The 11,917-nt window shown below is 32.9% G+C and overlaps 1 protein-coding gene across 6 annotated transcripts; it reads right to left on the bottom strand.

Moving 5' to 3' along the window:
- Window positions 1-3,082: 3,082 nt before the first annotated feature.
- Window positions 3,083-10,758, bottom strand: LOC105249893 (radial spoke head protein 3 homolog B). 6 transcript variants are annotated; one of them, XM_025412366.1, is made up of 11 exons: window positions 10,634-10,754; window positions 9,111-9,997; window positions 8,360-8,443; window positions 7,043-7,124; window positions 6,709-6,882; window positions 6,469-6,597; window positions 6,184-6,387; window positions 5,882-6,044; window positions 5,613-5,699; window positions 5,237-5,431; window positions 3,083-3,268 (listed from the first exon to the last, which is right to left on the bottom strand). In XM_025412366.1, exons 2-10 carry the CDS (start codon window positions 9,893-9,895, stop codon window positions 5,241-5,243), a joined length of 1,899 nt encoding a protein of 632 aa, XP_025268151.1. In that variant the 5' UTR covers window positions 9,896-9,997; window positions 10,634-10,754; the 3' UTR covers window positions 3,083-3,268; window positions 5,237-5,240. The 6 variants fall into 6 exon arrangements, with proteins under 6 accessions (XP_025268151.1, XP_025268150.1, XP_025268152.1 ...); XM_025412365.1 differs by lacking the exon at window positions 3,083-3,268 and adding an exon at window positions 4,414-4,543; XM_025412367.1 differs by lacking the exon at window positions 3,083-3,268 and having other exon boundaries at window positions 4,414-5,431; window positions 8,360-8,440.
- Window positions 10,759-11,917: the final 1,159 nt, after the last annotated feature.

Here is an 11,917-nt window from a genome sequence, read left to right on the forward strand (position 1 = left end):
CTTTTCAACGACAAGATTAATTATTCACGTGATAATGGAATATCGCAATAATTAAATATCGACGATTAAAGTTACAACATTTTGCGAAGTAAAAGATTTATTTTTTTATTTCACAAATGAATAAATGATTATTCTACATGATTTTTTAATCCAATTATTTATTTATAAACATTTCAATGTCTATTTAAAAAAAATGGAGTCATATTTAATATATCTCACGAATTACAAATTATTTATGAAGAAACATGATCGTTTTTAAATAAGTTTATGAAGTTTATTCAATATGAGATTCATTTTAAATTAAGTATATCTTCATTTTAAATTAAGTATATCTTTTATTTTGAAATTATAGCGTATTCTTAAGAATTTTTTAGGATTATTCCAATTGAATTGAAAAATAATGTAATGATTGATTTTTATATCATAAAAATTCCCTCCTATAAAAAATATTATGATTTTTTTATTATTAAATGAAACAATTAAAAACAAAACGTTAATTAATAAATTGTTTCTTTAAATATTTTAACATATATAAAAATGTTCACATATCTAAGATTCAATATTTGAATTAAAAAATTTTCTATGAAGACAATAGTATAGAAGACAAAAGTAAAAAAATACAGATAATTAAATTAAATGTGATATTTTTTAAATAAATATTTATTAATAACTCTATATTACTTCTTTTATTAATAACTCTAAATTACTTCTTTCTCTTAATTATGTTCGAGCTTTGAACATAATTCTTCTGAATTCTCCTAAGACAAGCTTTTAAAGCTACGCGTAGCTTACCAGCCTGATCCGGAACCAGAAGAAGAGCATGGTCCCTTCAGGCTGCGGATTTCTTACGGGCGACGTGATTCATCCACGTGTACGATGTCAGAGCAGGGAATGACACGAGTGTTCACAAGCCGCACCATCCCTTGCAACCCCTCTCTGGTCGCTGGAAACTCGAGCACGAGTGTTTCGCCATTCTATCGTGCCCCAAAATGTACGCGGCAAGTGTTCCAGCCCCCCTTTGCACGATTCGTGGGTAGTAAACAGAAGGACGAGAGACTCGGAAATCTTCCCAGTAAAGGCGTAACTATTGGGGAAAATATCAGAAGGCGGAGGTTGGAGAGTGAATTGTACGCAAAATTTACGGAATTTTACATTTATGGTATATAAAATGCATTAAAGCCAGTTTAACATTAATATTAAATAATTTAATAAATAAATATATTTATCGTTTAACATTAATATTAAATAATTTAATAAATGAATATATTTATGATTAAGCTTAATAATAATAATTTTTAATTAATTAAGTTTTGTAATAATTTTTAGTAAATATATATAATATTATATCAAGTAGTGGGAAAAATATTATATTTTTCTCGCAATTTGTTGATAAATTTGTGTCTGTCGCCCGTATCGCGGCGGAGGGTTGTACCCTCTAGTCGTCTCTTTCTAAAATCAGGGTGCAATTCAAAGAACCGCGGAGCCAGCAAGCGCAAGCAAGTGTTTCGCCGTGACCAATGGTCCCCTTGCACGCATGTGTGCGCTTCCCAATGCGATATTAATATCGCGATTATCATCTACGTATTATTGCTGCGTCCCTAGGGTGAGATGCTCAAAATAAGCCCACGCGCGGTAATACCCTCCACAATCTTGTATTCGCGTACCAAGCCGTGCACCAAGTATTCAATGTGACGATGTACGAGGAGACACAAGCATGTTAGTCTTGTATTGGAGAATTGAATCTAATTAATAAAATTTCATTTTTTATATATTATTTAAAAGGTAAAAGTATAACGCAAGAGAAGAAACTTTTAAAATATATTTTTAATAGTTTTCTTTAATATATAAATTAATGTAAATTTCTTATATATTTTATTATATATTTTATATATATTTTATTATAAGAACATATAAAATATAAAAATCGATTACATATACAATACATGTTCTCACGTTTTGTTTCAAGATTAAGTATTTGTATTGAGATATAGAGCTATTTAAATTTACTCATATATTCATCTCATTATATAAAAATTTTCTATATTATATCGTCGTTATCTCAATAAGTATATTTTGCATACATTTAAAAATGCGTGGACGCGGTCTATGCGTATCGAGTTCGGATTGTCGATGGCAGGAGATGCGTGTGCTATCCTTTTGCTACGTAGAAAGGGAACCAATGCTATTGTTCTGCGTCCCTTTACTGCAATTCTGAGTTATGGTCGCCTTTGCGGGGAGGTGGCCATAAAGGTGATTCGTCTCGGTTCTGCAAGTGTCAAAAGTCTATCCCTAATGGTGCCGCACGCGAACGAGACGGCGGCTTATGTATTATTAATATTCGCTGCGAATCGCATCTAGAGCTCTAGCGATTTCTTGTTTATTCAACAATTCCGATAATTTTCAGATTTTTTCTTATTATTTCATATTATATTACTTTTTACTTCACTTATAGATTCTATATTTATTATATTACTTGAAATATTAGAACAATACTATTATATCATAATGTTGCTAACAATTATTATAATAATTACTCAGTTTTGGATAATTTTTATACAAAAATTATACAGAGAAAAATTTAGATGTAACATATTTTTGTTGCAAATTTGTCTGTGTCGCATTCCATACAAGAGAAAAGTTAAAGTGCATTTCCGCTGTTCACGTGCCACATCGACATATTGCCCTTGTCCGCAGAAACGAGTGCCATGTAACATGACACGTGACCGTCGAATACCCCACAGATATATTCTCTATCCCTGATCACTCGTCCCGCGTTGAAAGCAGTATTTAACCATTAGAAGCTGTTTACTTGATTTTAAGAGTCAATCTAATCTTTGATTGTCTATTCTGTAAATATTAAAATACGACAGTCTCATTTTCACTCGAGTGAGTAACCAAGAAAAATAGTTTTTTTTTACAAAATATGAAATTATGTTAAATGTAATAAATTGTACAAGGATTTTTATCGTATAAATGAAAGTTGTGAAGTTAAATTGAAAAAAAAATAAAGAGTAATATATTTTGTTCAAAAGAATATGACACGCGCTATTTTGTTTATTTTGCGCAATTTAACAATAAAGTATTCTTAAGTTCGCATGTGTCGTATTCGCAGCGAGGAAAAAAATCATGTGGAGATGCAGGTGACACAGCTCACATGACAAAATAATGTCAGATCCCTCGCGGCATATACCGGTCTCGGCCCGGTGCATCTCGGACATCTTTTACCCCCCTTTGGTCTTCCTCTCCCCTCCGCGTGGTAGACTACCCCCTGGAAAACACGACTCACTTGGCACACAAGTTTTGTGCATATAATACTCGGTACGAGAAAGTAGCTCCCTGCTTAATTTAATCCAATACAATATGTTCCCTTGTCTCACCCCGCTCCCTCAGCGTCGCCAGGGGTGAGTTAAAGAGGGTGGGTGGCTTTTTAAAACTGTGCCGATCTCAATTCAGCGTGAAACCTCATCCCATTATGATTGATCTAATCCTGATTGGAGCGGACAGGTTTTTTTACTTTTGCGGTGTATCGGTGATTTATGTGTGTCTGTAGATAGATTTCGAAAATGATCTTCCGTCACATAGTATCTGTCATTCTTAAAGTGAACATACAGGCATACTGATGTTAACAATATGTATGTTAACAATGTGAACATATTTTGAAAAATATTATTTTTTCATGAACAAATTTATATAGGAAAAAATTTAAATACATTTTCTTAAGTATAATTTTGTCTTGAATTAAATGTTTAATATTTATTCATACAATTAAAAATGTTAATTTTTTCTAGTTTGGATAATTAAAAATAATAATAAGATTTTTCCTAATTTATAGTACATTTTGAGATTTATATACACAAGTAAAAATATTCTATCATTACTTTCTTTTTTTGATTTTCTCTATTTAAATTTCCTTTATCCAAAATTTCACTTAATTTATATACTCTGAATTATTATAAATTATACAATTTATACAATTATACAAAATTTAATTTATTAATCGCCTTATCAATCCTGCTGGTATTTTCATCTGTTTTTACATTATTGATATAATTAACCTACGACACTTGTGGTACTTTATACTGAAAAATTTCTGTTATTTGAAATAATAGTCCAAATAGTAGTAGCAAGAACACTTTCTATTTTGATGATGTTACATTTGTTATTTTTGACGTAAGAGAAATATCTTCAGCTGCGACAATTCTTCAATGTGGATTAGATGTTAATCCATGAAAATCGATTTACCAGAGTCTAAAAGTGATTTTTAAGATACCAACTAGGGGATGTTTTTATCTTTAAATCTCGAGAGAATCATTAAAAAGGTTGCAATTTAATAAACAGGAATAATTCGTGACAAGAAAAATATGTTTTGCTTATAAATTTTGTTTTTATATTTTTATTTATTTAATATATACTTAATTTTTTTGGAGAGAAATATCTTTGAACTGGATCTAACAAATCATAAATTACATCTTGGAATGTAATAAATTTCTTTAACTGTCTCGAAATCATAGTGCAGCATTATGGATTCCCAAGTCAGTCTAGACTACAAACAGATAAGTGATGAATCATTAACATCACATGTGTGTTTTACGAATAATATATTAATATATATAAAAAGAATATTAAATTTTTTCTTAAAGCAATACGTGTTAAAATTCTGCAATAATGAAAAAATGTGTAATGTTAAAAATATTATTTTAGAATAAATCGTTCTGAGCGAAAGTAAACTTTTTCTTTACATTATTTCTATGAGAGATTACGCCGCGCTGACTTTGAGAATCGATAATTAATTTCCGATGGATCTTTCGCGTTCTTTCGATAGTTACTGTTTGCGATAGAGATTGCGAGCTTTGCGGTGACCTGTCAGGGGGTGCAAGCGGAGGAGATGGATTTGTTGCACAGCTGTGTACACTGCTTAATGTAAAAGGTACCGGGCTCGGAAATTGCTTTTGTGCTGGTTAAGGTGAATCCCTAAATCCGAAAGCTAACTACGATTTGCTCGTTTTTTAACCGAAGTGCATCATTAACGCCTATCGAATAGCGCGATAATGAAAATTATTATCGAATTGTACATATCACGTAAAATATTTACGATCCGTAATTTTTATTTTTACGCCCTGGCTCATTCTCTTAGAGTTCAATTGTATTTAATTTTTTTGTAAATTTTTTAAATTCTGATTTAACTATAAATAAAATTTTCGATTTTTATACCGCAAATATATACAAATGTATTTACCACATTAAATCACGTTTTGATTTTCCATCGCAGGTGATTCATAATTCACGAAATTGCTGTCAGTTTCACCTTCTTCTAAATTATCTACGCTCATTACGTCACGTTCATCACGTTTCTTTTCCTTTGAAATATCATAATCTTCACCGAGTTGTCTGTACGTCCGCGCGCGATTTTCCAAAATTCCTCTAATAATTTCTGTAAAAAATTGTACAATTAAATTATTCTATAAATTTATCTCTCTATAAAGTTATATCATTATTATAAAAATCAATCTCTATTCAATCTATTTCATTCTTATATTTCAAATGAAATTTGAGAAAGAATAAATTGAGAAAAAAAAAACACTTTTGCCGGTTTACTTTCCGTTCAGCCTTACCCATTAACAATTCTCTGCTTTCAATCATGTTGCCCATCTCCTTTTTAACTTCCTTCATTAACCACGGCATGAAACCTTCTTCGACATCTGCAACAAATCACGATATTCGCAACAATTTAATATATTATAGATGAAATAAAAAATAAAATAATCCAGGACGAAAAGAAACTTAAACAAAAAATAAAATCGATAAATAAAGAGAAATTAAGAAACCTTTATAGTTAACAAATTCAGAAAAAGTAGTCAGTATTTCTTGCGAGCTCACGAACCGGCCTTGATTTCGTCCAATAAGAAGCCAGACATTTTCAGGCCTTCCAGAACTGCGGGTAAAAGTTCAGCAATGTATCCCGTTAATAATACCGCTGCCGCGACTCGTTCCTCGGTTTCCTGCTGAGTTTTCATCTCTTCTTCGTGTTGTTTCAATCGTCGATCCTGAAATGGATCGAAAATATTTCCTTTTAATCATTTATGCGCGCGTCTTTCATCTATCTATGATAATATAAAAAAAAATAGGCAAGTTACTTAAAAGATTGTCGAGATATTAAAAAATTGAAATCCGAGAAAATAGTACCTTTTCTTCTCTACGTCTTCTCTCTTCTTCCGCCAATCGTTGCTCTTCAGCTTTTTCAGCAGCGTGTAATTCATGGAATCTTCTCTGCTGTTCTTTGAGAGTAGCAATTTCTTCTTCTTCTAAAACTTCGATTAGGGCTTGCTCGATAGTCTTGCCTACCAACACCTCGAGAATCGGTTGAACTTCAGTGTCATAATCAAAGAGCTGAAAATATCATAGTAAAAAATATTATATACAAATATTATATCTTACAAAATTAGTGTCATGATAAAAACCGTTAAGTACCTCTCCTGGTTCAATTTGAGTGCAAGCATCTTGACCAATCTTGTCGGTGTAGTATCTTGGTGGTTCCGGTTTTTCCAAAAAGTAATCGGTTTGTGTGGCTACTTCGGATTCGTCCGGCTTTTCGGCCAGCTTAAATATAATAAATCAATATTAACATTTGAATTTGCGCTTTATTTGTCGAAATGGGAAATAATAATTCATTGCTATAATAAAAAAACAGATATACGAATTTTAATTAACCTCCTCGAGAAAGGTTTCGGTTTGAACTGGTTCGTGCTTTCTCCCAGGAACCGGAGGAGGTGAACCCGTCCTCGTAACGAGCGCTCTGCAAGCTTGCATTTGAGCACGTTTCCTCGCCAAGTATCTTCGTTTCGCTTCCGCTTGCCTCGCTGCTATCGATTGTTCCCCATCGATCTAGGCAAATGCGAATTTCATGAATAAAATTAATAAATAAAATTATAAATAAAATTATAAATAAAATTAATTAAATTGAAATTAAATTGAATTAAATGAAATTAATAAAATGAAAAAAATTACGATTCTTTTATTTTGAAAGACTCACAAGAATACTTACTAGAGTAGGAACGGGAGCGAATGTACTTCCGCGAGCCACGCGACGGTCAAACATGATGTTCCCGAAAGGAACCGATTGTTCGCTGCAAAATAACGATCGATTTATAATGAAATGCAGTTTCTAATGGTCACCAAACAAATCTGGAAAAAGCTCAGCTGAGTTTAACATGCTGAGTAATGATTACTGCAAGACTCGTCGCTCTTGAGCAAACATCGACAAACTTTGCAATAATAAATTTCTTTGAGATTATAACAATATATATAAAGTTGTAGTAATTTCTATACCTAATTTTTAATGAATTTAATACATTTTTAATTACCTATTTTTTAATTATATTAATTTATTTTAATTTATTTGGACTTTCAAATATTTCGCCAATTTTTTATTAAATCATTTTTGTTATTTAGTCTTGCCAATATTTTTCAATTTCGAGTCAAGATATATAATAATAATACGAAATCCAATTGCTCTCTCGATTATTGTCGACGAGTATATATACTAACTATATATATATTTATATAAAATAAAACGATTAAAAGATTATGTCACGCTATGCAGCAAATTATAATATATAAAAAAGAAATGATTTTTAAATTTGCAACTTGTCATTAAAATTATATTCGTGTCAGATACGATTGTCTGTTCGCATTTAATGAAGCATTTTAATCGCATAGTAATAAAATGATGGTGTCTACGACCCTGCTGCACGCTAATGTTTCCGATAACAATCGCGACAGTGTCTATCGCAAGCACGGTAAAATTTATTATATATTGATGACATACTTTTACGTGCACAGCACATTTAGATTGGCCTACGTATATTCATAGATGACTTGATAATTTCTTGATAATTTCTTTAAAATTGCTTTTTTAAATTTATAGCAAAAAGCAATTGTTAATAGATTTATTTCGTTATCAAAGACATGATAAAATTGTTGTACAGTAAAAAAATCGGACGTTTGTTTAAAAAATGTACTCTTATATTGTCGTAATCGTAAGCTTAAATTTATGTTAGTATAATAATTAGTTATGCAAAAAACTCTTCGAATAATAAAGGAGAAGTAAAGGATAATATTATCGATCATTTTCATGAAATATAATTTTCACTCTATGAGTATTTAAAACGTGGTGCATCAGGAGCGACAATGACTTAAAGAAAGAGAGAGAGAGAAAGAGAGATAATTCAAACACGACCGCAAGCGCACGAGAATAAATCAGACCGATGAGAAGAAAAAAAAAGCGGGGAGAAAGCAGCTGCTATCAAATAAAAGATCAGTGATAAGTGTGGTGCCACTTGGTATAAGGTGTTTTCGTTACCCGCGAAGCGTCGACAGCATATTCATCATGCCCTCGATCGGTGCCAACTTTTTCGGTAAAGCTCGCGGCGCCTGCGGGAATCTGCTAGAAAAACAATTCCCGCTCTTCTTATACGCCCTTTTCCTCCTCTCGAAGTGCCTCTCATCATTTTTCATTCACGCGCTTCAATCGAGCTCATCGCTGCCCGTTGCTTTTTAAGTCAGAAATACCCTCCGCTCTTTCATATCTTTCACATATACACATGCTTATTGAGAAGAAGGTGAAATCTTTTCGCACATTTCTTTCGGCCAGTTTCTTTTGACCGATCGATTATTTCAGCAACAGCTACGGTGTCTTGGGCATCGAATTTTCGGCAGGGATGATATGAAACGAACGTAAGATTCGATATCGCGATTTGCATCTGCGAAAAGGTTCGAGGTCGCATTACCGCAAACCAAATCCACTGGACGGAAGGAGACTTTTCAGGGCCAAAGAGATTATTAATTTTGAACTAGTAAACATATTTTCCTAGTAAAACATAATTATACCTAAGAGGATATTAAAAAATGATAACCTTTTTATTTTATATAATATATAATTTTAGAAAATTGAGATAAATATTTCTCTGAATAAAAATTTTGTAAAATAAGAGAGCATCATGAATTCCGCTCCTAAATTGACTGATTATAAAAAAACAAGGACGACATGCTAATTGAACAGCCGGGACGATGTTCATAACGCGATCGTGCTACATCGCCTCAGCGTCACTTACGGCGGTTCACTCCTCTTGAATCTTCTCGCTCGCTCGTCTAAGGTCGAGGCTGTAGCGATGGTAGTGGCGTTCATCATGCCAAGAGAGAAGTCCACGGTAGCCTTGAGGGCAGCCGGACATCTGGCGTTGTGACTACTGTGACGTACCTCCGGTCTCTTGGCCAACGATACTAAGGGTTTAAACCTGCTTTTAACCGGGCATCCGTCCGTCGTTTCTTCGTCGGTTCCGCTAGGTGTGATACCGAGTAGGGCCGCCACTTCCGGCGGAGGCATTAGAAATTCTCCTGACCTTACGGTCGTGATAAATGGCTTTTTATGCGGCGAGATAGACTTCTTGGGCGATCTGCGACCTTGCTCGACCTCGGTTTGTTCCTGTATCTTCTTTAATTTCGCATTGAGTATCTCATTGAAGTCTTCTGTGGATAAGATGATGCTAGGTTTAATTACAGGCGGTTTTTCCTCGTTTAAACTATCCTGACTCTTGCTCTGGTGCTTCTTTCTCAGAGGATTGGTCTGGTTCGATTGTAGACTAGCCAGAACTAGATGTTCATTGGATTTACTGATGCGTTTACAATTGTGAAGATTATTTTTTATCGCATTTTTCATGTTCTTGAGATTGGTGAGTCGTGGCGCGTTTATTTCGTCGTCCTCGTTGATGTGTAGGAGCGGCAGACTCGAGTCCAGGCCATCCTTCTGCAGGATCGTGAAGGCTGGTGGATTCTTCGTCTCATGATCGAAAGATTCTGCGTCTGTCGACGGCGCCAGAGCCGAAATACCGGCTGGCATCCTTTTAATTTCTTTAGACGCACGATTGCGTGGCGGACATCGTGAATCGATCGAAGACAAATAAAATTATGCGATATGCTTTGCCTTTCAACCGTGGTTTTCCTTTAAAATTCCAAAAATATTGCTTTTTATTCGAGTAATTTTATTTATTATAGAAAAGGAGATGTGCTTCTCGAAAATCTTAGATAATTATGGTGTCTATTAATTGCTCATCGATCGTCTGCACTTGTGAAAACATAACGAAGTTCACGCAAGCGTGATACTCGTAATTATTTCTTGAATTATTCAATCGATTGCGTCACGAGATCTAGCTACAACCAAGTTTAATTGCGAAATATAAGCAGTAATTTTGCGTTACTTAACGCTCATGGCGAAAAAATATGTTCGTGTGTAATCTTGATAAAATAATATATAAAAAAATAAAGATTTTTTGTGCAAATATTATTTAAATGATTAAGAGTATCATAAGATATTATAACATATATAAACAGCATTATTATCAAGAGAAATTATTCTACTTTAAACATTTTTTATTCGTATTAGACAAATTTTAATTTTTGGATATGCATCATTTTTCTATAAATATTTTAACGCGTTTGTTATGTAAATCGTTGCGCTCTCATTGTTATGAATAGACAGAGAGATCATTTTTGCGTATTTATAATATAAAAGAGTTAGAATTGTGCGAAATTATATCGATTTCGATATCCTTGTCAATTGATTTATATCGATACGTACTGTGCGAAATTCGCGCCGAATCGGCGGCTTTGCTGGTCACGGAAGATCGAGAAGGAAAAATGTAGTCGTTCGTCGAGTACGGTTGCGACATTACTGACCGTTTCGCGGGGGAGTTCAGAGACTGGACAATGTCCTTAGAATCGACCGATATAGACCGCAGTCAGGTTGCACGTATATTCTCACCCCCGCGACCGGCCACTCAATAATGCTGACCACCGCGAATGTTGCGCATGCTTAAGTCCGACAGAGGGTGGAATACGGTGGGTTCCGCTACTCGTCTAGGGAACCTGTCCGGGAACTTGCAAACTTAGCAACACTTCAAGGTGAAATTGCGTATTTGATCTCGCGGTCGATTTTATCGCGAAAGCTCAACTTATACCTTAAATTAACGAATAAAATGTGCGCAATTCTTTTTTAATAAAAGAAATTTTATATATATATATGTATATGTAACACCAAGTTGAAAACATTGCTCGTAAATAATCTTGACGTCGAGGTTTCTTATCTTTCACAATTCTTTCGAAGATATAACTGATTGCTTTGCTTTATAATCGTAATAAGTATATGCACGCGATAGAACGATAGGTGAAAATGAATTATGAGATGAGTAAGGCATTTTGTTATCACGCGATTTATGCAAATGTGTATGAAAAATTAGATTTAGAGTATGATCAGGGATAGTATGAATATGAACTATATTTTATGTAACAATATATTACGCAATAAAATTTGTTTACTTTTAGTTATGTTAAATTACAGTTTTTCAAAACAATTCTAATTTTCCGAAACACAAATACGTCATATTTTATGTATGATCATATATATGGCAATCATTTGTAAAGGTTTCGTTTTCCTAAAGATTTATTATCAACATTTTTTAGTATTTATTATTACTTGAGTATTTATTAATCTAAGTATATTTACTCTTAATAAAATTAGTTAAGTGATATGTTATTTTATTTTATTTTATTTTATTTTTTTATTTTAGAAAGATCTCGTAAATATATTTCGTTTATGAATTTTATAAATAATGTAATTTTATCTTTCTGCAAATTTCATCTATTTTAGATCTAGATTTATGACGAAGTATCTTTATCAATAGAGCTTTTAACATATTACAAAAAAAATATTAATCTGACGATGAGGTGTCTTTATGAATAAAGCTTTTGATATATTAGATTATTACAAGAATATTAATCTAATGAATTGATCATCGAGATCCAGAAAATGATAAGAGAAATTTAATAATATAAAAGTTTGTCGCCAAGTTCGTGCGCGGTGTAA

Source organism: Camponotus floridanus, unplaced genomic scaffold, assembly GCF_003227725.1.
Source record: "Camponotus floridanus strain SB8 unplaced genomic scaffold, Cflo_v7.5 scaffold5, whole genome shotgun sequence".
Lineage (NCBI taxonomy): Eukaryota > Metazoa > Arthropoda > Insecta > Hymenoptera > Formicidae > Camponotus > Camponotus floridanus.